Raw genomic sequence first — 27,418 nt, 5'->3', positions numbered from 1 at the left:
AACATCTAAAAATATTTCTAACTTCAAAATGTATTTGATTTTCACCCAATAGCTCCATGAAAATCTATCTGGGTACACTGAATTTAAATCGCAAAGATCTAACTACAATCTACTTGGGTCAAAAAAGAATAGGGTAAATTTCCAAACTATAGGAAAATTTTTTACTTGAATGAGAGGTTACTCCTTCCTTCAGGGCATCCTTTCCTGAGACAACACAAAGCCAAAACTTCTCTGGAAGAGAATGGTGTTAAGGATCCCATTTCATTCCATTGTCAAGGCTTTCCTGTGCACCTCTGTGCAGGGAATTGTGTGAGACTGTCACTCAAAATGCTTGCACAACAGTCAACTAAGTAGCCAAGCTATCAAAGTACAAAGTAAGAGGGTAAAGTTGCACATCAATTGAAAAGAAGATTAAAGTATAAATATGTGTCAGTCTGGCAGTTTGATAAAACACATACATGTATAAAACTATGAATTATTATGTTTAATTTTTTTTTTCCTAAGAGAGAGAGAGAGACAGTGTACGCAAGGGAGGGTCAGAGAGAGAGGGAGACACAGAATCTGAAACAGCCTCCAGGCTCTGAGCTGGCTGTCAGCACAAATCCTGATGCGGGGCTTGAACCCACAAACCATGAGATCATGACCTGAGTTGAAGTCAGGAGCTCAAACGACTGAGCCGCCCAGGTGCCCCTGAATTATTATGTTTAAAAAATACTACAGTATGTATACAAATAGCTAGATATCTATAACCGTATCAATGACAATACATAAGCTAACATTTGCAGTAATTTAAAATGCTACAAGATTTAAAAAGTTAACACATACTAATAAAAATGCATTCAAAATTCATTAAACGGGGTGTCTGGGTGGCTCAGTCGGTTAAGCATCCAACTCTTGATTTTGGCTCAGGTTATGATCTCATGGTTCACGATAGCGAGGCTCTGTGCTGATAGCATGCAGCCTGCATGGGATATTCTCTCGGTCTCTCTCTGTCTCTCTGCCCCTGCCCGACCTGTGCTCTCTAAACAAACTTTTAAAAAAATTAGTTAAACAGGGGTGCCTGGGTGGCTCAGTCAGTTGAGCGTCTGACTTTGGCTCAGGTCATGATATCACGGTTCATGGGTTTGAGCCCTGCGTCGGGCTCTGTGCTGACAGCCAGCTCAGAGCCTGGAGCCTGTTTCAGATTCTGTATCTCCCTCTCTCTGACCCTCCCCTGTTCATGCTGTCTGTCTGTCTCTCTCTCTCAGAAATAAATAAACATTTTAAAAAATTAAAGATTAAACAATAACATCATTGGTCCCCAGCTGCCACAAGTGTTAAGATGTTGATATTAAGAATATCCTACTTTAGATCTCCAAAATACCTCTAAAATTTCTCATATTAGCTATAAAGAGAGAAAATGGTTAACAAATAAGAGAAAATCAAATTACTTTGAATGTTTTGAATTGAATGCTTTGTGCCTACCTAATTTTTCTAAGGCTTGTATGTTGTCATTTTTTAGATTACCCATTCTTTCTTCAGTTTCCTCAACCCCACCATCCAAATTAGTTTCCAAATCCAGTGCTCCGGTTGGATAGAGGGCTGGTATTTCCGATGGTTCTATGACAGTTCCTAAAAGAAGAATTACTAACTTAATTCAGTCTAACAGCTGAAGACCATATTTAAGTCCTGTTCTCCCATTTGACCACCTCATTACAAACATCTCAGGTAACCTACATACATGATTATTTAAAATGTCATGTGTGATAACCATTCAATTCCTTGAAAAATAAGGAAGTGCTGGTGGTATTGAAAAGGATAAGGAACCAGGCAATGGGAAAGGAAGAGCAAGGCAAAGTCATTCTACAAAGCAAAAGTAGATATTTTTCAACATAGCCTTGTAAAGAAAAAGAACACTAAGGTCTTATACTCTTGCACTTGTGGTGGGTAAGGAGTAAGATATGCAGAATAAGCCCATCCCACTGCTCTGGGCTCGCCTAAGTTCTGGCATGACATCATCATAAGTTAAAAATTAACAACTTTACATAGGTAACTTTATGATTTGGAAGGGAATTGGAGAGAATTCCCCTGGTTGCAATGGTTCCTCCGTTAGCTAAATTGAGCTAAGTTATAGGATATCCAAAGCTTTCAATCTTAAGCATGCCAGTCATTATGTATCTCTTAAACACAAGAAAGGACGAACAAGAGAGTCATTTTTGGTCACTTTTAAATGATCACTTATCACTTATAAAGTTTTCTTACCCAAAATATTTAACCTGGATCTAACTAGGGCTTTATATCTAGTTTCTCAGAGGAAACACAGTGGATAGAGGAACAAGTTTAATTACAGCGCAAGGTGGGTACCTGGGTGGCTCAGTCGGTTAAACGTCCGACTTCAACTCTGGTCATGATCTCACAGTTCATGGGTTCGAGCCCCACGTCGGGCTCTGTGCTGACTGCCAGCTCAGAGCCTGGAGCCTGTTTCAGTCTGTGACTGCCTCTCTCTGACCCTCCCCTGCTCAAGCTGTCTCTCTCTCTCTCTCCTAGAAATAAATAAAACATTTAAAAAAATAAAAATAAATAAAATAAATAAAATGTTTAAAAAAATAAAATAAAAATTACAGTGCAAGGACAATGAAATTCAGAAGGTAGTGTTATAGTGACAAAACGGACATATCCTTTACCAAAAAAATGTGTGCCATGGAGACAGGGGGTGGGGATTCTTCTAGATTAAGAAACTGAAGAAACATAACACAGGAAACCAAAGAAACATTAACAGTGCATGATTGAATCTTGACTTTATGAGGTTTTTCTTTCAGAGAGGGGGGAGTGGGAAAAGAAGCTACAGAAGACATTTGGGGACAATTGGGAAAATTTCAGTATGTGTTGCAGCAAACTTGATATTAGGGGATTACTACTAATTTTCTTTGGTGTGATAGTGATATATTATTATAGAAGATATTATCTTTATTTTTATTTTTTTTAATGTTCATTTATTTTTGAGAGAGAGAGAGACACACAGAGTGTGAACAGGGAGGGTCAGAGAGAGAGGGAGACACAGAATCTGAAGCAGGCTCCAGGCTCTGAGCTGTCAGCACAGAGCCCAGTGTGGGGCTCAAACCTACGAACCATAACCTGAGCCGAAGTCGGCCGCCCGACCAAGTGAGCCACCCAGGCGTCCCTGTATCTTTATTTTTAGAAGCTATAAAGTATGTAGGACTAAAGTGCCATGATGTCTATTCTCACTCTTACATAGAAAAAAAAAAAAGACAAATAGATGAAACAAATACGGCAAAATGTTAACTATTGAATTTAAATGGTGGGTACGTGGGTATTTGTTATGTTTAAAAATTTTTTACAAGGGCACCTGGGTGGTTCAGTAGGTTAAGCATCCGACTTCAGGTCATGATCTTACAGGTGGTGAATTCGAGCCCTGCATTGGGCTCCTTCAGATCCTCTGTCTCCCTCTCTCCCCATCTCATGCTCTCTTTCAAAAATAAACATTAAAAAAATCTATAAAAATTTTTACAATACTGTTGACCCTTGAACTATGTGGGGGTGAGGAGTACTTTCCCAGTCCCATGTGATTGAAAAACCTACATATAACTTTTGAATGCCCCCCAAAATGTAACAGCCTATTGTTGACCAGAAGCCTTACTGACAACATAGTCAATTAACAGATTTTGTTTATTATGTGTAGTATGCTGTATTCTACAGAATAAATAAAAGTAAGCTAGAGGAAAGAAAATGTTATTAAGAAAATCTTAAAGTTTAAAAAAAACACATTTATAGAAAATACAGTACAGTACTGTATTGGAGAAAAAAAATGGACATATAAGTGGACGTATACAGTTCAAACTTGTGTTCCCGTGTTGTTCAAAGGTAAACTACAAAAAGTTGAAAAATATAGCCAGTTAAAAGTTCATATGATCTTAGCCTGAAATTTTCAGCCACATAAAAAATTTTAGATCATTAATCCACTGATCACACTAAAACCACAGCCTAGCGCTAGCCAAAGTAATGAGGCCAAAAGTTGCTAGCATAACTGGGGAGAATAGTTACATACCAAAGTTTATAGTACAGAGCAGTACATGATGTAATTGTATGCTACAAGTAGTATACAAATCGGTACACAAAAAAGATATACAAGGTATACAAACAGTAGGAGGTTAGAGGAGAAAAAGTAAGATTTAGAATAGTAGAAGAAGGTATTGGGCAATAGCTAGAAGGTGTTCCAAGCACTTGGAGTACTCTTCCAAGGGTGCTAGTAAAACCCACATGAAAAACATCTCAACCATTGAAGAAATGCAAATTTAGAGTCAAATTCGTCCCAATATAAATTTAAAATGTTGGCGTGCACAGGAAAGAATGCTAATTCGCAGATGACATACTTTGATACAGTAGACTGAAGCCAAGGGCTCTATCAGAGCTATTAAAAACCATTATGTTGATATAAATATTTATGTAAACCTTTTAAGGTCAATATAGCATTGGTACAATTTGTACAATTTAGGCAATTTTTAATTTCATACATACGATGCAGCTGATAGGGCATCTGTCTTTCAGCAGCAAAATTTTCACTATCACATAAAATTTAAAAAGTTCCAATTTAAATATAAACCAATATTAGCTGAGTTAAGGCTTCCAGGCTTATTATATCTTCAGAAGAGAGAGAAAAAATATATTCATCTTCTGACAAATTCTAATGGAATTTTTTCTTACTAGTTGTATAACTAGTCTTTCATTTTAAATTGAATTTGTTTTCAGGACTGGCAAATTTTTCAATCTACACATTAATAACTTGATTATTAAAAAATCGGCATGCATACAATTTGTTCCGTAATGAAAATTTGCTATTCTTTAACCAAAGTAACAAATATTTTACAAATAAAAATGTTCTTAATAAAAATCCTTATTTTCTCCCCTCTGTATTTCATAGGGTAAATCAGGAGACATTAGAATCAAATATTTTGTTAGAAGTAGTATGAAATCTGAAGTGTGCAAAACGTCAAAGCCTTAGACAAATGAGAGTCCCTAGAACAAAAGGTGTCAAAGATTTATTATTCAAATATAAGTAATAAATGAAATTTAGAAGCTTTTTGGAAAAATGATTTCCATATCCATGTCAAAGAGCTCTCAGAGCTTAATGCATGTCAGGGTTCACGTTCTAACATTTGGAATGGCACATCATAATAGGCAAAGGAAGTTCATCTTCAATGCACAAATGGGCTAGCTGATTCACTTCTCCAACACTACCTCACACAAGGTAGGCAATTATTCCTTTCCAGGCTCAGAGCACAACTTCTGTAGATAAGCTCTTCTTCTAAACCCAGACTACGTGGTGGGGAGAGGGAGAGTGGAATGAATACCTCTGTCTGAAGGCCATTCGTGTGGAGAAGCAGATGGCGATGTCTTCCTTCGAACCAGAGTCAGGTGTACCACTTGCCCTGCATTTCGTAATACTTCAACAACATCATGGTTGGCAAAACCCTGAATATTCACACCATCGACCTAAAATATGAAGAGACATATTAAACAGAGGCTTCAAGTTAGCTACTATTTTCAGCTCTGACAAGGCAGAATAAAATCAGGCAATTCATTTTATGCCAAAATGAATTTGTATTAAACCTAAGGAATTATTTTTGAATAGGATGCAAAATTAATAGTAAAACACGCTAACAAACTTCCTGAAAACCTAGAGAGCAGATTCAAACTTCTACTCCAGAGACACACATTTTAACTGACAGCCCGAGAGGTAAAAGGTCTTAGCCTCTTATGCTATTCAGAGTTCAAAGTGCCATCAAAAATGGTCAACTGTTAAATACAGTTCTCAAGATGTACTAAATAGGAGCCAGTATTATCAAACTTAAAGAGGCCATTCAATACTTCATCCCTCTATCATATCATTATATGGTATTTTCCAGAAGAGATACACACATCTCCCCTCATTGGGTTTTCTAGTGCTGTGAAGAAGTATATGCAAGAAGTGAATTTACTGATCTAAGTCAAGCCCAATTCCTCATTTCTGAAGTCCATCATAACACACAGGCCTCATCTCCCAAGCTGGCCAAACCATTTAGTTTTCCCTAGAAGTACTTTCTCCAAAGCATCCACTGCTCCTCTTGTCTCCATACCCTGACAATCACAAGACACTTCCAAATAAGCCAAGAGTCATGAAAGGGGCTTCTTCCCTAGATGGCTTGAAGGATGAAGATTCCAATGGCACCAACGAACATTTGTTTCTACATAAATCACTAAATTAAATGTGTGAGGGGGGCATATGTGTATATACTTCAAAAATATCATTCAAATTTGTAAAAATTTAACCAATTTCTACTAAATGGAGAAAGACCAGTCTGAATTGACAAAAGGTAATTTTTATATTCTCCAATATATAAAATAGTTCTATTTTGTATATATTCAAATTAATTAGTTAGTAGAAAATTTACTTTTATGAAAAGATAAAAAGAGCTGGCTAATAGCCTACTTTGTATGTAAAATGAGCGAGTTTAAAAAATACAAACATGCTTGAAAAATCTCTTGTAGGGGCACCTGGGTAGTTCAGTCATTTAAGCATCTGACTTTGGCTCAGGTCATGATATCATGGTTCATGAGTTCAAGCCCATGTCAGGCTCCATGCTGACAGCTCAGAGCCTGGAGCCTGCTTCAGATTCTGTGTCTCCCTCTCTCTCTGACCCTCCCCAACTCACTCACACTCTCTCTTGCTTTCTCTCAAAAATAAATAATAAAAACATTTTTAAAAAAAATTTTAAAAAGTCTTTTCTAGAAGAATGGCAGAACATCTTTCAGATATATGTGTGCATATATATTTTTCTTCCCACCAATATAGTTAATGATTCCTTTCTTCACAGACAACAAAAACAAAAACAACGAAAAACAAAGCTAGGACCCCAAGAGTCCAAATCAATGAGAGGTCACTCAATTTAATTTTTTAAAACATTATGAGACTATATGAAGCCATTCTCCTCTCACACAGATTACAATAAAGATAACTTTCCCCCCAGCCTAATTCCATTCTAAAACAGAGGGCAGGTACTTACGGCAATTATTTTGTCATTCACTTGAATTTGGCCATTGTGGTACGCAGCGCTGCCAGGTATTATACTTTTCACATAAATCCCTGAAGCCTCCCCTGAGGTGCAAGAAAACATATGGAAAAAGGAGGAAAGCTCTAATTAGACCTTGATTGCAAAATTCCTATCAAGAGGTTAATTAGCTACCTCAGTCGGGCTGACTCGAGGCTTGATAAATACTATTTTGAACACAAGCAGAGAAATTGATGGATTATTTCAAACTGTCACCACCACAAGTGACCTGAATTTGAAATGATGTGACTGATGACTATTTCTGGAAAAATAATCAGTCATGGAACCCTGATGAAATGCACTCTCCGATAAACTGGAATTCAGGAGAGCCCAGGCAGTACGGCCCCTTCTGTTGGGCTGCCTCCCTTCTCCCCCGCTGCCTCAGAGCCCTCATCACTTTTCACCAGCACTCAGACAAGGGTCTCCTTCCTGGTCTTCCTGCCTACATTTAGTTCACTGTTAGCTTCCCAGATAAAGTACACACGGTGTTTAAAAAAGAAAAAAAAAGGTAGAATCTTCACAACATTAAATAATCTTTATAAAATATTCAAATAGAAACAAAGGGATATGTAAAAATTACAACTATATAAAAAGTATGCACTCCTAGGGCAGAGACTAGAGGAGAAACTGGAAATTGAAAACTGTAACTCTGGATGATTTTATATTTTTATTCTTTCATTTCAAATGAACTTAAATACTGTCTCTGGATGAAAAAAACACCAATGGATTCCTATTGCCTAAATAATTGTAAATTTCATAGAATCATACTCAAGAACCTCCATAATCTGACCCAAATATCTTTTTTTCCTTACATCCAACTACCATCCCTCCAATAAGACAAAAGTCCACACACACAAGACTTGATATTTCACCAAAACACTAAGTATTGTCATGATGTGTGGGAGCCCGACAGTGACCACGAGAAAGCATGGTTAGGGACGTGGGGATGTGCCTGCACACGGGACTCTCTGCTTGGGCAAATCATGCCTTCAAACAGGATGTTCTGCCAAGAGGCCTGCACACAATGTCCAAGGTTGATGATCTGCTCGCACACGAGGGAACATGCCCTCCTTAGAAATAAGGAGGAGGCTGCAATTGTGGGCAGGCCTCTTAGTAAACATGTTGTGGTCGCTTCCTCCCTGTGCTCCACCCTGTGCTTGGAATGTGTTTGGCTTCTTGCCCTTATTTGGTAAAGGAATGCATCTTGTAGATTTCAGTATGTATCCAGCTACCAGGGTATAAAATAAACCGCAAGGAGGCTTGCGTAGAATTTTTCCTCCGGCCGGAGTTGTGTCTGTGTCTGTCTTTTGTGTGTCTTGTCTTTGTGTCATTTCGTCCGCAACAATAATGTTATCCCTTTTCTTTTTTTTTCTTCCTATAAACCTCACCCCTTCTACTAAAATCCTTTTTTGTGCCTAGCACAAATACCTTTCCTTGTGAATTCATTTCACCAAACTTAATCTTTCAACTGCCATATGATGACAGTTTGCTTAGATCCCTGTTAAAATACATATTCCATTTATCCTTAAATAATTAAAAGTTATTTATGTATTTCTTTCTCTCACTTGATTTCTCTTATATTCATTTTTCTATCCCTTTCAGAATGAAGTAACCCCCTCAAAAGTCCAATGAATGGAAAAAAATGAAAATTATTTTGCAAGACTACCTGTTAAATAGCATGCTGAGTTGTTAAAAGTTCATCATTGCCCACCACCCAATCTCCAAAATGTCTTGTGAGGGTAAAGAAGGTAAATGATTCTTTTCTTTATTCAGTAACATAAACATCAAATTTTCTCAGTCTTCTATCAATTACTCACTTTCGTTTTACTCTGTGTGTATACTGTTAGCTTTATAAGAACACTCCAAAAACTTAGTATAATATTTGGGTCATAAGCCATAAGTTTAGGAACTAAGTCATGAATTCTCTAACCAGAAAGCATATTAAGAGCTATTTGATATAATTCCCTCCCCCAACATTATTATACAATCCATACTTAGCTCTTTTGGAACTCATTTAAATTCTGAACCTAATAAAGGTGGCACTTAGAAAAATCTAAAGGTTTGAAAACAGTTATTTCATTAGGCTAAAATAGCACAAGGTGGTCTGACATGAATTTCATTCAGGACTCTGAATACATTAGCACTCTTAATCTTTCCACCTGCTGTAAGTATGCAAAATAATAATTTTTTAAAAAAATTAACTTTCTAATCTTGCTATTTTTAAAAAACTAGAACATTTCATAACTCTGAACTCATGTTGCTAGCAAATATTTGGGCAAAAGATTTATTTTACCTTATTCTAATGACTGTCTTAGAATAACAGAGTAACTCGTACAGTGAAAGTTACCAAATCTTTACATGTAAGAGTTGAGGGGATATTACTTAGAGATTCTTGGGCCATGTATTTATTATTACAATAGAACCCCTTTATATGACAGGAAAATAATTTTAATTAAAGAATTTGTTTTATATATATTTTTAGTGGTTATACTAATACTTTGACATTTATCATATGAAATACAGTAATTCTTTTATTTTTATCACACCTAAAGTGTCTTAATATGTAATAGTCACAATATTTAAAATATATCTAAGAAATAAAAGAAGGTACAATTCAAATACTATATGACAAGTTGGATATTAAATCCTTAATAGTGAAAATCAAGTCAACTATAAAACTACTGAGATAAAACTGTAATTCTCTAATTACTGAAAAGTAACTGGTTGCCACTAAAAATACATGGTTTATTGTTCAGTGTTTAAATTAAAATCTACAGATAGTTAATTTTACTACCTAAAAACCTTAACATCCTTACAATTATTTCCAAATATAAAATGGAAATGATTTGGGGCACCTGGGTAGCTCAGTCAGTTAAGCATCTGATTTCGGCTCAGGTCATGATCTCACAGTTCATGGGTTTGAGCCCAGCATCGGGGTCTGTGCTGACAGCTAGCTCAGAGCCTGGAGCCTGCTTCCGATTCTGTGACTCCCTCTCTCTCTGACCCTCCCCTGCTCACACTGTCTCTATCTCTCTCTCAAAAAGAAATAAAACATTAAAAAAATTTTAAATGGAAATGATTCATTTACCTGTATGAGCAGTTCCAGTATAGCCAACAATTCTAATTCCAAGACTTTGTCCATCTTTTTTAGTGAGTTCAACATCATAAGTTTCAAAAAGAGAACTGTCCTAAAAAGAGAGAGAGAGAGAAAGGAAAAAAACTTTTTCATAAGTTTGAGCCTTGCATCAGGTGAGTTCGAGCCCCACCTTGGGTGAGCCCTGCTTCTCTCTCTTTCCCCGTCTCTCTCCGCCCCTTGCTCACTAGCACCTTCTCTCTCAAAAAATAAAATAAAATAAAAAAGTAAAACAAAAGAACCAAATGTAAAGAAAAATTTAGAGGCAAATGGTAAGAATTATTGTGAATAATAATTATTGTGAACAAAAACTGTTGACCTAGAACTTTTTTCATTACTTATCTTCTAATTTAAAATAGTTCTTTAAAAGAATAAAGTGTATAAAAATGTGATTCAATTCAAAACACTAATTTGAGTGGCTCGGTCGGTTGAGCGTCCAACTTTGGCTCAGGTCCTGACCTCACAGTTCATGAGATCGAGCCCCACGTCAGGCTCTGTGCTGACAGAGCCTGGAGCCTGTTTCAGATTCTGTGTCTCCCTCTCTCTCTGACCCTCCCCTGCTCACTCTCTCTCTCTCAGAAATAAATAAAACATTAAAAAAAAAAAAAAACTAACTTGAGAAAGAAAACTGCTGACTGCATCAAATTCTCACTTATCACACAGCTACACTGGTCCCCACTACTGAATGGGAGGCTCAAGAGAACTAGAGTGATGGAAGGGCAGAAAGTGGCTGTACCCAGTTTGGAGAGGAAAACAAAAATGATGTTAACAGCTCAGACAGCAAACTTCCAGTCACAAGGTTCCAAGCAGGGAGAGGACAACAACTCTGTAGAACCGCATGAACGATGTAGAATGACGTAGATGTAGAATGCAGATGAGTGATGGCCTTCCACCTCTTCCCACCAAAATCACTTCAAACTTGTCTAAGGTCTCTAAACTGGGTTCTTCTTTGCTTCTTTGGGGACACTACTCACACCCACTGGCACTCTGAGTTGAAGGCATTTCTGATTTTGCAGGACCTCATACCCAGTATTTAAGGTGAAAGAATGGTCTGTATACTCACAACACCAGGGCTTCTGTTGGCTACAGCAGGCAGGGCTACAGGTAAGGCTGCAGGGGGAGGAGGGGTTTCAGAAACTTCACCAACTGGGTCTCTTGCAACAAGCATCCTGACTGAATTCCCACAGTTCCTTAGCACTTGGGCAACTTGCTCGCTGGTCATTCCCTGCACATCTATGCCACCAATCTTCAAGATGTGGTCCCCCGTCTGGAGTCTTCCATCCTTTAATTCAAGAACAAAACAAAATTAAGCCACTCTGGAAAACAGTATGGAAGTTCCTCAAAAAATTAAAAATAGAACTACCCTGCAACCCAGCAATTGCACTACTAGGTATTTGTCAAAGGATACAGTGCTGTTTCGAAGCGGCACATGCACCCCAATGTTTATAAAGTACTGTCGACAACAGCCAAACAATACAAAGAGCCCAAATGTCCACTGAAGAATGTATAAAGAAGATGTGGTATACATATACAATGCAATACTAGTTGGCAACCAAAAATAATGAAATCTTACCATTTGCAACAACATGGATGGAACTGGAGAGTATTCTGCTAAGTAAAATAAGTCAGGCAGAGAAAGACAAATATATGATTTCACTCATATGTGGAATTTACAGTATAAAACAGATGAATAAAAGGGATGGGAAGCAAAAATAATATAAAAACAGGGAGGGAGACAAACCATAAGAGACCCTTAAACACAGAGAACAAACAGAGTTTCTGGAGAGGAGGGGGGAGGGGGCTAAATGGGCAAGAGGCATGAAGGAGGGCACTGGTTGGGATGAGCACTGGGTATTACATGTACATGATAAATCACTAAATCCTATATCTGAAATCATTATTATACTCTATGTCAACTTGGGTTTAAATTAAAGAAAAAATAATAATAATTTATTCTAAGAAATCAGTGATTTAATTTCACTAGCTAATAATAATTCATCAGACTTTCAATTCTGGCAAAATGGCTGACAAAGAAACCATCTATAGAACACTAAATAAAACATAACAGTCTTAATGAATGCTAAACTGGCAACAAAGAAAATAAAAAAAGATGGGGTAGAGGATGTGTTCAAAAGGAGAAGAGTAACCAGAATTCTAAAGTGGACATTTGCTCAAGGGGATCACTTCATGCCTGATGGCTTAGAGCCAGGATATTTATGGCCACAAAAGGAAGAGATCAGAAAGCCCTGGGCCTCAAGAAGGGAAGGAGTTTGGATCAGAAGTCTCCAGCATAAAGCTAGAAACTCTCAAGGCCAGCAAACTCAGTGGCATGTGTGAGGATCAGCAAGATGTCAGTGTAGCTGGAAGAGAACGAGCAAAGAGGAGAGTAGTCAGGAGGAGAAGGGAGCATTAACTGAAGGTCAGCAGTGCAGAGCATTTACTCTGAGCCAGTGGGAAAGGAAGTCACTGAAGCATTCTGAAAGAGAAGTGACATTATCTGACTTACTTTTAACAAGATCCTCAAGCTTCTGTGCTGAAAATAGACTACAGGAGAGGAAGCCACAGAAGCAGAGATACCAGTTAGTAGACTAAAGCAGTAATCTAGAATGAGACAGCAGTAGCCTGCAGACTGGGTTAGCAGTTGGAGAGTTGAGAAGTGAGATCCTAGATCTATTCTTAATGAACTTTTACCAGGCACTACTGATACTTTCTACAGGAGGTGTGAGGGGACAAAAGAACTTAAACCTCCAAGGTTTTAGCCTAAGCAACTGAAAAGACAGCCCTCCTATTGATGGAGATAAGGAGGACTACATAGCAATGAATGGATGGGAGTAGAAATCAGGAGTTCGGTTTTAGAGATAGCCAATCTGAAATGCTATTAGACATGCAAGCGAAATGTCAAATATGCAGCTGGATATACAAATTTGGAATTCAGGAGAAAAGTCCAGACCACAGAGTTAAATTTAGGAGTCATTAGCATACATAAAGTCAGGATTCCGGATGAATTTAAAGCAAGGATATGTGATATTCAATTACCTTTCTCTTAATGTTTATTTTTGAGAAAGAATGTGTGCGCACACATCCCAGCAGGGGTGGGGTAGTGAGAGGGAGACAGAGGATCCGAAGTGGGCTCTGTGCTGACAGCAGAGAGCCCAATGTGGGGCTTGAACTCATGAACCTCATTCAAGATCATGACCTGAGCCAAAATCAGACGCTTAACCAGCTGAGCTACCCAGGTGTCTGTGATGTTCTATTTCTTAGACTAAGTAATATGTATATTCATGATTATTGTCATTACTTAAAATGTGCACAGCCATAATACATACTTCTTTATATACATTTTATATGTATCTCATACACAGAAAATTTTAAAACAATAAAAAAGCACATCAGTTCAAAATGTTTAACATTTCATTCTACCTCCATTTGTGAAATTCTTGAAACAGCGGACCCATCTGCATTTTGTTTCATTGGAAATTCTGAATTCTCTTTACTTCTCTTTACTATATTAAAGATACCAAATTTTAACACTAGCTGGTTTCAAAAAATTATACCTGCAAAACACTTTACAGGTCAAAAATCACCTTTCATATATCCTCATTCAGAGAGGGACTTTATTTTATTTTTAAAGTTTACTTATTTTATTTTGAGAGAAATAGACACAGTACAAGTGGGAGAGGAACAGAGAGAGAGAGAATCTCAAGTAGGCTCTGCACTGATGGGGCTTGAACCCACGAACCGTGAGATCATTAGTTGAGCTGAAACCAAGAGACAGATGCTTAACCAACTGAGCCACGCAGGAGCCCCTGAGATGGACAACTTTAAAAAAGAACAAATGAAGAGGCGCCTGGGTGGCTTAGTCGGTTAAGCGTCCGACTTTCACTTAGGTCATGATCTCGCGGTTCGTGGGTTCAAGCCCCGTGTCGGGCTCTGTGCTGACTGCCAGCTCAGTGCCTGGAGCCCGTTTCAGTCTGCGACTCCCTCTCTCTCTGACCCTCCCCTGCTCACGTGGTCTCTCTCTCTCTCCTAGAAATTAAAAAAAAAAAGAACAAATGGAGATTCAGAAAGGTTGACTGACTTGACTAAGGTCATAAAACTAATAAGTAAGAGAACATAAGTTCAACTCAAGCTGTCCCACTGAAGACCAGTTCTCATTAGGCTTTATCTTACACTTGGACACCTTCAGAGTCACACTAGTAGATAATAAATTCACTCTTTTTCTATTCTCCAAGAAACTATAACTGTCAAACAGCTTAAATGAAATGAATATGAAAAGTAGGTATTTTGCAACTGGGAGAGAAGGACAGCCTGAGAATGGAGCAATGAGCATCAGGCTTGTACAGTACTAGGCTTCATATTCTTGGCTCCAGATGGCACCATCTGTAAGGTACAGATGAAATTCAGAAGAAAAAAGTAAAACAAAATGAAACAAAAAACCGTAAGACTAAAAAGTCTATTCCCCATCCTTCCTTTTCTCTAATTTTGCAGAAACTTGAATGAAGGTATTGGATCAAAAGACTGAGTAAAAAGCTATGGGCTTTGTTTCTGAAGGTCCCAGAAGCAAATGGAAGAGGAGAAGAGGAGGAAAATAAATGCAATTCGATTCAGAAACTCAGAAAAAGACAAATGCAAAGAGGAAATTAGAATTGGTGGATTTCTGGGGTGCCTGGATGGCTCAGTTGGTTAGACATCCAACATTGGCTCAGGTCATGATCTCACAGATCGTGGGTCCGAGCCTTGTGTTGGGCTCTGTGCTGACAGCCCAGAGCCTGAAGCCTGCTTCAGTTTCTGTGTCTCCCTCTCTCTCTGCCCTTCCCCAGCTCACACTCTATCTTGCTCTCAAAAAAAAACAAAACACCCCACAAATGTTAAAGGAATTGGTGGATTTCTACTTTAAGCACTGATAATTTGATATTCTATCAATGTAACAACTTGAGATAAAGCAACTACTCAAGAGAAAGTCAGTGGTCATGATGAAAAACAAGGGTAAAGTGGCCTCTGTAAATCAAACCATCCTTGAACAAAATTATGGCTGGACCAAAAAATAAAGAATTTGTCAAGTAAGTGTTTTCATACTTAGCTTGGCCAAAGAAGGGTACCTCACCGTAAGTATATATTTAGTCACTTCCTAGGCACTATTTTTTTTTCCTATTTTACCTCATTATTTAAAATGATGTAGATAATTTGCATCTGTCACTGAAAGTCAAACACTTTCTTCTTCAAGAAAAACAGGTGTTCTAAGAAATTCCTAAGTGCAAAAACAATCATCAGACAGATTGATAGGAAAGACACCAAAATGACAGCAACCTTGTTAAGGCCTACAGCTCTAAACACTGCATTTTGCTGATATTTTCTGATCAACATTCTCCTTCCACAGCTACTTCCATAACTACTGTGCAAGGAAAATAAAAGGCATAGAGTCCTTTCTGTTCTTTAATAGAAATCATAAATCAACGATAGCCAGTAAGTAGTTATACCAACATTCAAAGACAGGGTGTTGGGGCACCTGGCTGGTTCAGTCAGTGGAGTATGTGACTCCTGATCTAGGGGTTGTGAGTTCAAGCTCCACATTTGGTGTAGAGATTACTTTAAAAATAAATAAATTGGGGCGCCTGGGTGGCTCAGTCAGTTAAGTGTCAGACTTTGGTTCAGGTCATGATCTCACGGTTTGTGCATTCAAGCCCCGTATCCGGCTGTGTGCTGACAGCTAGCTCAGAGCCTGGAGCCTGTTCAAGATTCTGTATCTCCCTCTCTCTTTGACCTTCCTGTGCTCACGCTGTGTGTCTCTCTTTCTCTCTTGCTCAGAAATAAATAAAACTTTTAAAAAATTTTAAATAAAAATACAGAGCATGCTAATCAAACATTCAAATATAAAAATGTATTAATCCATGGATTCTTTGACAAGAGAAAAATAATTATACATATAGACTAAGATAGTATGAAACACAAAAATTAAAACAGCTAATCTACTTCCACTTTCTCAAAAATAAATAAACTTAAAAAGGTGGGGTGGTGCCCGGATGGCTTACTCAGTTAAGTGTCCAACTCCTGATGTCAGCTTGGGTCATGATCTCATAATCCTAAGGTGGAGCCCCACATCAGGCTCAGCACAGAGCCTGGAACCTGCTTGGGATTCTCTCTCTCAAAAATAAATTTAAAAAATTAATGATAACAGCTGATGTAATAGGTTACTACATATTACTGTGAAAGCATTAAAAGTATCATGTATTCACTTTAAAAAGTACCTTAATCGAAGTTAGCAATTATAGACTAAAATATAATTAGTTTGTATCTTAAGTTCTCTGATGGGCAGACTGGATGAGGGGCATCTGGCTGGCTCAGTCAGTAGTAAAGCATGTGACTTTTTTTATGTGTATGTATGCATGTAAGTATGTACGTATTTGGAAGGAAAGAGAGCATGTGCCCAAGCCAGGCAGAGAGAGAGGAAGACAGAGAATCCCAACCAGGCTCCACTCTCTCAGTGCGCAGCCTATGTGGGGCTTGAACTCATAAACTGTGAGATCATGACCTGAGCCAAAATCAAGAACCAGACATTTAACCTGGTGAGCTACCCAGGCATCCTGAGCATGTGACTCTTGATCTCAGGGTCATGAGTTCAAGTCCCACATTGGACATGGAGCCTACTTAAAATAATAATAATAAATTTAAAAACTTTTAAATAGGAGTTCCTGGGTGGCTCAGTTGGTTAAGCATTTGACTCCGGCTCAGGTCACGATCTCACAGTTCATGGGCTGGAGCCCAGCATCGGGGTCTGTGCTGACAGCTAGCTCAGAGCCTGGAGTCTGCTTCGGATTCTGTGTCTCCCTCTCTCTCTGACCCACCCCTGCTCGTGCTGTCTCTAGCTCTCTCTCTCAAAAATAAGTAAAACATTAAAAATAAAAAATAAAAATAAAAACTTTTTAATGTATTATAAATAAAACAAAATAAAAATATTTGAAAACCTAAAGAAATTCAAGCCTCAGCTACAAAATAAATAATTTGTTTCTTTGAAAACTAAAAACAGAAAATAAAATTATTACTAGTTTCGATTCCAGGTCAATTCTATCATTGGTGTTTAATCAAAAGGCAACCTAACATTGGCAGAAAACAGTGACTTTATAAAATAAACACTATTTTCCTTAAGGAATTAAAGGAAGATAATGCATCTAAGTATATCTATCCTATCCAACTCAAATTCCCAGAGCCCTCATCAAATGATATTTAAGGATAAGGAAAAGATCCGTTTATAGACTCAAAGCAAAATTTCTTGGGAATAACTGACTATTCAATAGCCTCAAACTGGGCCTCACTTAATTCTAGGCTGAAAATTCCTTATTGTACACACCCACCCTCCAATCCTTGCTTGGTTACATTCCTTCTTAGTATGAAACATTACTGGTTAGTTAATGTGACTTATAATTTCCGAACTCCAAAACATCAATAATTCATGACAACTTTAAATAGGCTGCTTTGTTATGCTTTCTAGAGAAAATAGGATTAAGTCAGTGTACCTGATTCTCTAGAATTTCTCCAGACCACAAGAAAGATACTTATGTAAAATGAAGTTTTACCCTATCCATTTTTAATTCAAAACAAAAATAAAAGCAGAACTTCTAAGTGCTGAATATTTTTGAAAATTTTGCCATAGATGAATGGAATTCTCAAAAGATGTATGTTTCAGGCACTGTGAATTTTGGAGACTATCTGAGGATTATAGGTAGATATAGGTTTAGAGATTTATATGTTATTATATAGTTATATATTATAGGTTATAGATTTATAACATAGATTATAAGTCTTTTAGCTCCCTTTACATGATACCATATAATTTTCCTATCCATGGAATTGGCCCTGATTACTGATTGGTCATTGTAACTAAATCTCAGTGTTTCCTAAAAAGTTCATATAAATCAGTATTTTTCTATTCATTTACTTTATAACATTAGAGACAGTAGACAGCAGAAGGACAAGGACAGGCTGTGGAGTCAGACACACCCAAGTTCAAATCCTGGCTCTACTTTGATCAAGCTGTATAGCCAAATGTCAGTTATTAATTCTACCTAAATCTCAGATCCTTCTTAAGCAAAATGAGAATAAATCCCTCTCCTACTGAGTTGTGGGCATTATACTCAATACTGTATGTAAAGTCTTTAGCTTAATGACTTGCTTATAGCAAATCATCAAATGCTTCTGTTTCTGCCCCTTAAGGCTGAGTGGCCTCACTTAGGTGTTCTTTGCCACACTCCCTCAACTGTACCCACCTTTTAACTATATATTATCTGTAAACACAAAAGGAAACAGGGAGCTACTTGATGAAACTCTTTTAAAATAATAAATATGGCATTCTTCTTCTAACTTTCTACTACCTCATCTTACATTCTTTGAACAAAGTAGTATTAATTAACCCCACTAGCTGAATGTAGAGATCACTTTACGATCACTCTTGATCACATCTAAACTAATGACCTAAGACATCTATATTCCCTTACCATAAATATTGCCATAGTGAATAGTGAACATTGGTATCCAAAACAGGAGTATATTTTAATTAAGAGCAATAATTCCTTTTAAGTCTTTCAAAGCTATGATCAGGCTGGAGCGCCTGGGTGGCTCAGTCAGTTTAAGCATTCGACTTCAGCTCAGGTCATGATCTCACAGCTTGTGGGTTCAAGCCCTGTGTCAAGCTCTGTGCTGACAGCTCAGAGCCTGGAGCCTGCTTCAGATTCTGTGTCTCCCTCTCTCTCTGCCCCTCCCCACTTGTGCTTGTCTGTCTGTCTCTCTCTCCAAAAAAAATTAGTAAGAAGAAACAAACAAAAAATGTAAAGCTACAATTAGGCTACATGAGCAACAACTTGTAAAGGTTTAGTAACAACACAAGAATCTGTTGAAGAGATTTTATCTGCCATTAACTGAGATGAGGAGAGGGGATGTCTTTGTCCCCTATGACTAGACTTCACCATATTCTGTACAGGAAAAATCCAATGATTCTGCTGCTTCTAGAGCTGGCTATTTCCTCTGCTTAGACCAACTCTGAACAAGTATATATCAGAAAAAAACATTAGGATGAACTTAGACAAAAAGATTTAAGCAGTAAAACATAGATTTCAGAGTCAAACAGATGTGGGTTCAATCCTAACTTTGTCATTTCCTAGTTGAGTAGCCTTGGGCACTTTCTTAACAGCTTTCAAATCCATAATTTGAAAATAAAATTTATGGCTGTTTTAAGGATTACAGGAGAATAATATATATTAGGTAGATAACAATGTCTGGTATAAACACTTGCTTCTCCATCATGACTGATGGGCATACCGCAACCCCCTCCCTAATGACCTGAAATAGTGACAATCCCTTCCAGTAAAGGCTAAATATCAGACCTGGGCCTTTCCCAACAGTGTCTCAAAGGGATTAATTTGGGAAACTACACATCATATTCTCCTTGTGACAATTCTTAATGCGCATTAGGATATTAAAAGCTCAGAAAATTCTTACAGTAAAAAAGTCCATTTGATTTCATTTAACTTGGTGTTTTCTAAATTTATCTGACCCTTTGTTTTTCATGGTAATGACTCTACTTTGCATCTTGAAAAACGCTACTCCAGCAAACAAGCCTATGAAGATTGCTAAGAGGGAATGGAAGGGGAGAGAATGTAGGAAAAGATATCAAAATAATCCACAATACCTCATCCTTTTTCAGGTTACAAAAAAATTTCCAAAAACCCTTAAAGAGTATGCTTTCTGCCCCCAAATGTGTTGTGAAGGCCCATAAAATGGCCATTCTTAGCCTTTTTCATCTCATTAATGCTTCACACTCTTAAAAATTACTGAAGATGGAGAAATGGGAATTACAAAGAAGCACAGGAAACTTCTGTGGGTGATGGATATGTTCATTTTCCTGATTGAAGAGACAGATTGTACAATGGTTAAATTTTATGCATCATCTTGGCAAGGCTATGGTACCTAGTTTCTTTGGTGAAACACCAGTCTAGATGATACTACAAAAGTATTTTGCAGATATGATTAATATCTATAATTGGTTGACTTTACTCTTAATAACATGGGGGGAGGGTTGCTCCATCAAATCAGTTGAAGTCTTTAAGAGCAGAAACAGACTGCCTAGAGAAAAATTCTGCCTTAAGACACTAACAGAAATCCTGCCTGAGTTTCCTAAGAAATCTTGCCAACTGACCCTACAAATTTCAAAGTCCAGACCACGACACCAAATCCTGCCTGAGTTTCCAGCATCCTGGACTGCCCTACACACTTCAGACTGACCAGTAAAACATAGGTCAAATTTATTTTGGTGCTGTTATTATGATCTGGGGGGAGCACCTGAGTGGCTCAGTCAGTTAAGCTTCTGACTTCAGCTCACAGCATGATCTTGGTAGTCTGTGAGTTCAAGCCCCACGTCAGGCTCTCGGCCTATCAGCACAAAGCCTCCTTCAGATCATCTGTCCCCCTCTTTTTTTTCCCCTCCCCTGCTCATACTCTCAAAAATAAACAAACATCCTGGCACCTGGGTGGCTTAGTTGTTTAAGCGTCTGACTTCAGCTTAGGTCATGATCTCACGGTTCTTGGGTTTGAGCCCCGTGTCAGGCTCTGTGCTGACAGCCAGCTCAGAGCCTGGACCTGCTTCAGATTCTGTGTCTCCCTCTCTCTCTGACCCTCCGCTGTTCATGCTCTCTCTCTCTCTCTCTCTCAGAAATAAATAAAACATAAAATTTTTTTAAATAAATAAACATCAAAAAAAAACCCTTTCAAAAATTATTTTATTTGGGAAGAGAGAGAGCACAAATGGAGAGGGCAGAGGGAAAAAGAGAGAATCTTAAGCAAGCTCCATACTCAGTGTACAGCCTGACATGAGGCCCAATCCCATAACCCTGGGATCATAACCTGAGCCGAAATCAAGAGTCTGAGCCACCCAGGCACCCTGTCAAATTCATTGAACTGTATATTTTGCATATGTGTAGTTTATTGTATGTTAATTATATCTCAAAAATTACTGAGAATCTCAAAGGGCTTTTATTATGTGGTTCTTTCTATTGATATCTACTGAATTATAAAATAGCAGAGAAAGGGCGCCTGGGTGGCTCAGTTAAGGATCTGACTTCAGTTCAGGTCATGATCTCACAGTTCATCGGTTCGAGCCCCACATCAGGCTTTGTGCTGACGGCTTGGAGCCTGGAGCCTGCTTTGGATTTTGTCTCCCTTTCTCTGCCCCTCCCCTGTTGGACTCTTTCTCTCTCTTNTAGCAGAGAAATTCTTAAAATATTTAATACATGTGGGGCGCCTGGGTGGCTCAGTCAGTTGAATGCCTGACTTCAGCTCAGGTCATGATCTGGCTGTTCGTGAGTTCGAGTCCTAAGTCAGGCTCTGTGCTGACAGCTTAGAGCCTGGAGCCTGCCTCAGATTCTGTGTTTCCCTCTCTCTCTGCTCCTCCCCCACTCATGTTCTCTCTCTCTCTCTCAAAAATAAACATTAAAAAAAATTTTAATACATTTAATACATGTAATATATTATATTTTTATTTATGTATACACTTTTTATTTTGAAAGTAAAAGCTATATTTTCTAAGAAAAAATGGTGAGAAGAGTGGTAGTTTCAAATCTTTTTGGAAATCTCTTGAATATCTGGCTTAAATGAAGACAACTGGATTTTCACATCTGCTTTAGCATTCAATATGTTGCCATATGTTGCTTGACTAAAGTATACAAAGACAATCTGGCCTCCATAAGATACATAGTTGGAACATGGAGGAGTACTTTAATAGCCCTTCAGGCTCATTCTTCTTTGATAACACACCAACATTTGACAAGGTGTAGTTTCTTAAAGCTCAGTGGCAATGTTGAATCTGCAACTACATCAACAAACTTTCAAATACTGTTTCATTAAAATCTATTGATCAATTTTGAATTCTGAATGGACCTTTTACCTATATATTCTCATATCACACATTGGTCTTCGGAAAATATTGATCTACAGACTTAGGCAGATCTCCAAATATAGACATATTATATAATATTTTTAAAATCGTATTAATATCAGCAATAATCTAATCAGAAAGTCTAAATATTGGGAAATTTCAACTCATGGTAAGACACTTTCCAGAATTCTAACTTTTACTTGGAAGTTCAAATTTTATCATCACCAACAAATACCGTCAGTTGTTTTTCTTTTTTTCTTAAAGTGACAGGCTTGCCTCATCCACTTTCAAAGAAATGTCTGCCAAGTACCCAAATCTGAATAACCATAATTTTTCTGTCAATTATTCTTTCAAAAATAAAAAATGATTTTCCTGGTTTGTGGTTGCATTAAGTGGTGGGGGGCGGTTGTGGAGAGGGGGAGTAGGTGGGCAAAATGTATGAAAATGGTCAAAAGTTACAAACTTCCAGTTATAAAATAAATAAGTCACTGAGATATAATGTACAGGATAGTGACTCTAGTTAACAATACCGTATTGTATATATGAAAGTTGCTAAGAGTAGATTTTAAAAGTTCTCATCACAAGAAAATAAACTGTAATGTGAGTGGTGATGTACGTTAACTAGAGGACTGTGATCACTTCACAGTACTAACAAACATGGAATCAAGTACAGCTGAAACTAACACTATATATCGCTATATTGCAAAAAAAATATTTGACTGAGGGGCACCTGGGTGGCTCAGTTGGTTAAGAATCCAACTTCAGCCCAGGACATGATCTCATTCGTTGTTTATGGGTTTAAGCCCCACATCGGGCTCTGGGCTGACAGAGCCTGCTTTGGATTCTGTATCTCCCTCTCTCTCTGTCCCTCCCCTGCTTGCACCATCTCTCTCTCAAAAATAAACATTAAAAAAAATAAAAATATTTTGAATGAGAGCACAAAACTTAAAACTAAAAAAAATTAAAGTGTTTTCTATATAAAAAAGTGGCTAGTTTCTCTCACAAATATTTGTCTCAAAACCGCCATCCTAATTCAGTATGCAGCAGGAGTGCTGTTTTGTCACACAATATTCAAAAGAAAAAGACATGCACTTCAATGTCAAACTTGGCTAAAAACAATACTCTTTGTTGCATTTCCTGTAGTAAGACTTTTTTGTTGTTGTTGCGACCACACAGTAGAGAAGATTGCAATGACCACTAGCATGGTTTGATGCCATTTCCCTGTTTTGATCCTAGAGATCCCCTTCAAGAGTCTCAGGGACCCCCACAGAGTAAACCCTGAGCAGCTTCTCTAAATACAATTAGACGTCGAAAAGGATAGTAGTAGCTCCACATTTGTGTAAGGTGGAATAACCTTAAATGGAAATGGGGAGCAGAGGAACTTGCCTCAAAGCTGCATTTGCATGGCAAGTTCATCTTTACTTACGCTTATTAGAAGGGATAAATGTATAGGTAATTGAACATCAATCTCTGAAATTTACATATTATTCTCATTAACCTAGACAGCCTACATACGATGGACTCATCATTAAGTGGTGTGATAACCAAATTTCTAAGTTACTTTCTAAAAACTAAATGTAGGGGCATCTGGGTGGCTCAGTCGGTTAAGAGGTCGACTTCACCTCAGGTCATGATCTCACAGTTCGTAGGTTCAAGCCCCGTGTTGGGCTCTGTGCTGACAGCTAGCTCAGAGCCTGGAACCTGTTTCGGATTCTGTGTCTCCCTCTCTCTCTGACCCTCCCCTGCTCACGCTGTCTCTCTCTTTCTCAGAAATAAATAAAACATTTAAAAAAATTTTTTAATAAATAAATAAAAAATAAATGTAATGTTTAACATTTTCTTCAATGTAAAACTAAGCAGAAATCATTCATATGTTTTAAAATGGCCCACTTTCAGGGGCACCTGGTTGGCTCAGTCAGTGGAGCACATGATTCTTATCTCAGGGTTGTGAGTTCAAGGCTCATGTTGGGCAAGGAGCCTACTTTAAAAAAAAAAAAAAGGCTTACTTTCAGTTTAAATAATAAAGTGTAGTCATTTGACTTATGATGCTAGAAAACTTCAATTCAAGTAAAATTTACCACGTAGAATATTTGGACAAATGTTTATAATCACCATACCTTCTGAGTTTACCATTTAGGCCCTTGAAAGATATACTGGGAGATAATGTAGATATTCAACATATAATACCTATTAACAATTCTTCAACAAAAATACTATTCTCTGATGGAATCAAGAAGACTGTCAACCACAGACACCCTCCCCGCCCACACACAAAAAAAAGTTGCTGTAGGAACTGTTTAAAATAAAGCCAAGTGAGCGTGTGTTCACATTTATGCGTGGGGGAAGGGGGGACATTTTTAGCAATACTTAATTTCTATTTATGAAATCATAAGTCCTAGTAACCCATGTTATAAAATCACATTTCAAACCATACATTTTAAGCTGTATGACTCCAAAATGAAAATAAAGAAGTCAACTTACTCGATCTGCTAATCCTCCAGGAACTATCGTCCTCACAACCACACCACTTGATTTTCCTCCAACTATTCCAAAACCTAATCCAGAGCCATCATTAACGAGCTCAACATCTTCAATATGGCCCCAATGAACCTAGAAATTAATGGCAAATAAGAGCCACATGGTTAGTGAGACATAGATTCTTAGCTTCCCAATAATTACTGAAGTAACAGATATACCACAAATTGGACATTCATACAAGTAATTAAGGCAATTTTCTAAACATTAGAAGATATATAAAGATGATCACATGGTCCCTGCCCTTGAGAATCTTATAATCCAGCAGAGAGATCATCTGAAACACAAATAATTAAAATGAAGCACAATATTGAATCGAACAGGATAGAGACACGTAGCTGTAAGAGGACAGAGACATGCTGTCTCATTCTCTAGTCTATTCACAATATCTAGAACAATGCCCAGCACACAGGAGGAATCAAGAAGTATGTGTTTACCTGAACTGAAAGAGAACCTCAAAATATTATAAAGAATGACAGAGGGAAGGTGGGAGAGGCAGTGATAGGAGGTCAAATCCAATGAAGAATTCAAGAAACCTTCGAGGAAAAGGTAGTATTTTAATTGCACTACAGAGAAAAAACACATTCAAGCAAAAGGGAAATGTAAGAGCAAAGATGGGCCAGGTAACAGAATGAGTCAAATATATGGTCAAAAGATTGGATTTGGGGAATCTGGGACTCAGTTGGCTGGGCAGCTGACTCTTGATTTCAGCTCAGGTCATGATCTCACAGTTCCTGGAGACTGAGCCTTGCACTGGGTTCTGAGCTGACAGCACAGAGCCTGCTTGGGATTCTCTGTCTCTCCCTCTCTTTCTGCCCCTCCCCCAGCTCATGCTCTAACTCAAAATAAAACATTAAAAAAAAGGTTGGATTTACTTCACTGGATTAGCAGAAGGAATAACTGAAGGTTTTAGAAAGGGGAGAACAAGAACAAAGCAGTGGTTTAGTAAGATAAATCAGGCAGCAATGTGAAGGATGAAATGCTGAGAAGGACATATACTAAAAAGATCAATTAAGCAGACTCTTATAATGGAAAGGAAACGTAGTCCCCACTGAAGATATTAGCAATAGGACTGAACAAATCAGACTGAGAGACATAAGCATTTTCCCGCCACATAAGCAGGCTTCCATCAGAAATGTGCATTAAATTCACATAATCTAACTGCAGAACAAAATACTCCATCTCAAACTCATTAGGATACACTTATTGTTTTTACTATTACACTAAGTTGGAAAGTTACTGTGCAATGTTAAAATAACCAGGAATAGTGGGATATTTAATAAATTCCTGTCTGGAACAATATCTAGTATCTGGAGAGGAACAAAATTTTTTAAAATACACCTGAATTAATGATCACAGCTAATACTCATAGAGTGTAAATTCTGCACCAAGAACTGTGCTTAGCTCTTCACATACCTTCTCATTTAATCTGCACATTTAATCTCTGTAAGTAGACACTGTTATTAGTTCCAAGTAAAAGAAGAAACTGAGGGGTGGGGGAGTCAAAGAACCTGCCTGATAGGACAGAGCTAGAAAGTGGAAGAACGGGACTTGAACCCACCTTAGCCCGGCTCCAGAGCCCTGGTTCTTACCCACTACGCAAAACATTTTCCTGCTTTATTCATTCTATTTATTATGTAAATTGTGCTGTATTAATATCACTGCAACAGGGAAAATGTCTACACATTAATTTGTGTTGTGACCTTGTACTGTACCCAGATGGTCTATTTTTTCTTTTGTCCCAGTGAATGGAAATTAATCAGCTAGCACTTAGTGTTATAAGAAAATAAGATTTATTAGCTTGCATTCTGAAGATGGAGGCCAAAATCTGTAAAATATTATAAACTGAGTTTAAAGATTCCCAAAAGAGACTTGGGCTTTTATTCTTTTAAATTGCTCAGTAGACATGCTTACATGAAAAGGAAAACTGTAATTTTGCAGTATCAATAATCCAGTCATAAGCACCCAATGTTAATTTACCAAAATTATTTTCAATATTTTAGAAATAAAATAACTAAATCTTACTTACGAGTAAATCTCTGATCTGTAAATAAAATTATCTGCAAATAAAATCTCTAATAAGCTGATCTCTAATCAGCTTAATTAAGGAACTTCTTACATCACCAAGGAACACAAGACTCTTTCCATTACCAAATAAGTTAAACATAATACTACAATTCATCCTCTATATTAAATGATAATCTTAAATAAGGAGAACCATAGGATATTGAAAAAACAGTATCTTGTTTAATATGCTAATGTTATATTTAGATATGATCTTTCTTAAAGTATGACAAGTGAAATGACACCTTCTAAATGTCTATAGTTATTAAAATCAGTGGCATAATTCAAATTAAGTTCTTTTTCCAAGCTTGCAACTCACTGTTTCAGGCAGAGTTGTATCAGTTAGACTGGTAGGAGTACTGCTCTTTGTATGGCCTGGCTCCCTGGCCACGACCAGACGCAGGGATCCAGTGGTTTGTTGCAATAACGCAATTGCTTGCTGATGGGAAACGTTCTGATCCAGTGGTGTGTGATTAATAGCCAGTATTTGGTCATTTTCCCTTAATCTTTGATCCCTTAATATAATAAGAAAATCTTGTAAGTAATAATATAATAGCATCATTAAAAAAATCTATCCGAGTGAAGCAGTTTATTTCTTGCACTTAGTACATTTACTCAAATAATTATATAACAGAGCTCTTCAGAGTGTTTTCCATCAAAGCACTTATTAGCTAATTAACT

General features: G+C 37.5%; 1 protein-coding gene across 4 annotated transcripts in view; it reads right to left on the bottom strand.

The window, feature by feature from the left end:
• Window positions 1–27,418, bottom strand: part of PATJ (PATJ crumbs cell polarity complex component) — a 391,357-nt gene that overhangs the window by 354,450 nt on the left and 9,489 nt on the right. For 3 of the 4 annotated variants that reach the window (XM_077768086.1, XM_077768084.1, XM_077768087.1), the window contains exons 5-11: window positions 27,057–27,252; window positions 24,620–24,748; window positions 11,282–11,500; window positions 10,174–10,273; window positions 7,041–7,132; window positions 5,349–5,490; window positions 1,465–1,611 (exon numbers count right to left, since the gene is read on the bottom strand). In XM_077768086.1, coding sequence (XP_077624212.1) covers window positions 1,465–1,611; window positions 5,349–5,490; window positions 7,041–7,132; window positions 10,174–10,273; window positions 11,282–11,500; window positions 24,620–24,748; window positions 27,057–27,252 — 1,025 coding nt within the window. The remainder of the gene's footprint in view (window positions 1–1,464; window positions 1,612–5,348; window positions 5,491–7,040; window positions 7,133–10,173; window positions 10,274–11,281; window positions 11,501–24,619; window positions 24,749–27,056; window positions 27,253–27,418) is intronic. The other variant, XM_077768085.1, reaches the window with a different exon arrangement.

Source organism: Crocuta crocuta, unplaced genomic scaffold (genome assembly GCF_008692635.1).
Source record: "Crocuta crocuta isolate KB4526 unplaced genomic scaffold, BGI_CrCroc_1.0 scaffold85, whole genome shotgun sequence".
Classification (NCBI taxonomy): domain Eukaryota; kingdom Metazoa; phylum Chordata; class Mammalia; order Carnivora; family Hyaenidae; genus Crocuta; species Crocuta crocuta.
This window is presented reverse-complemented; position numbering and strand designations above follow the sequence as displayed.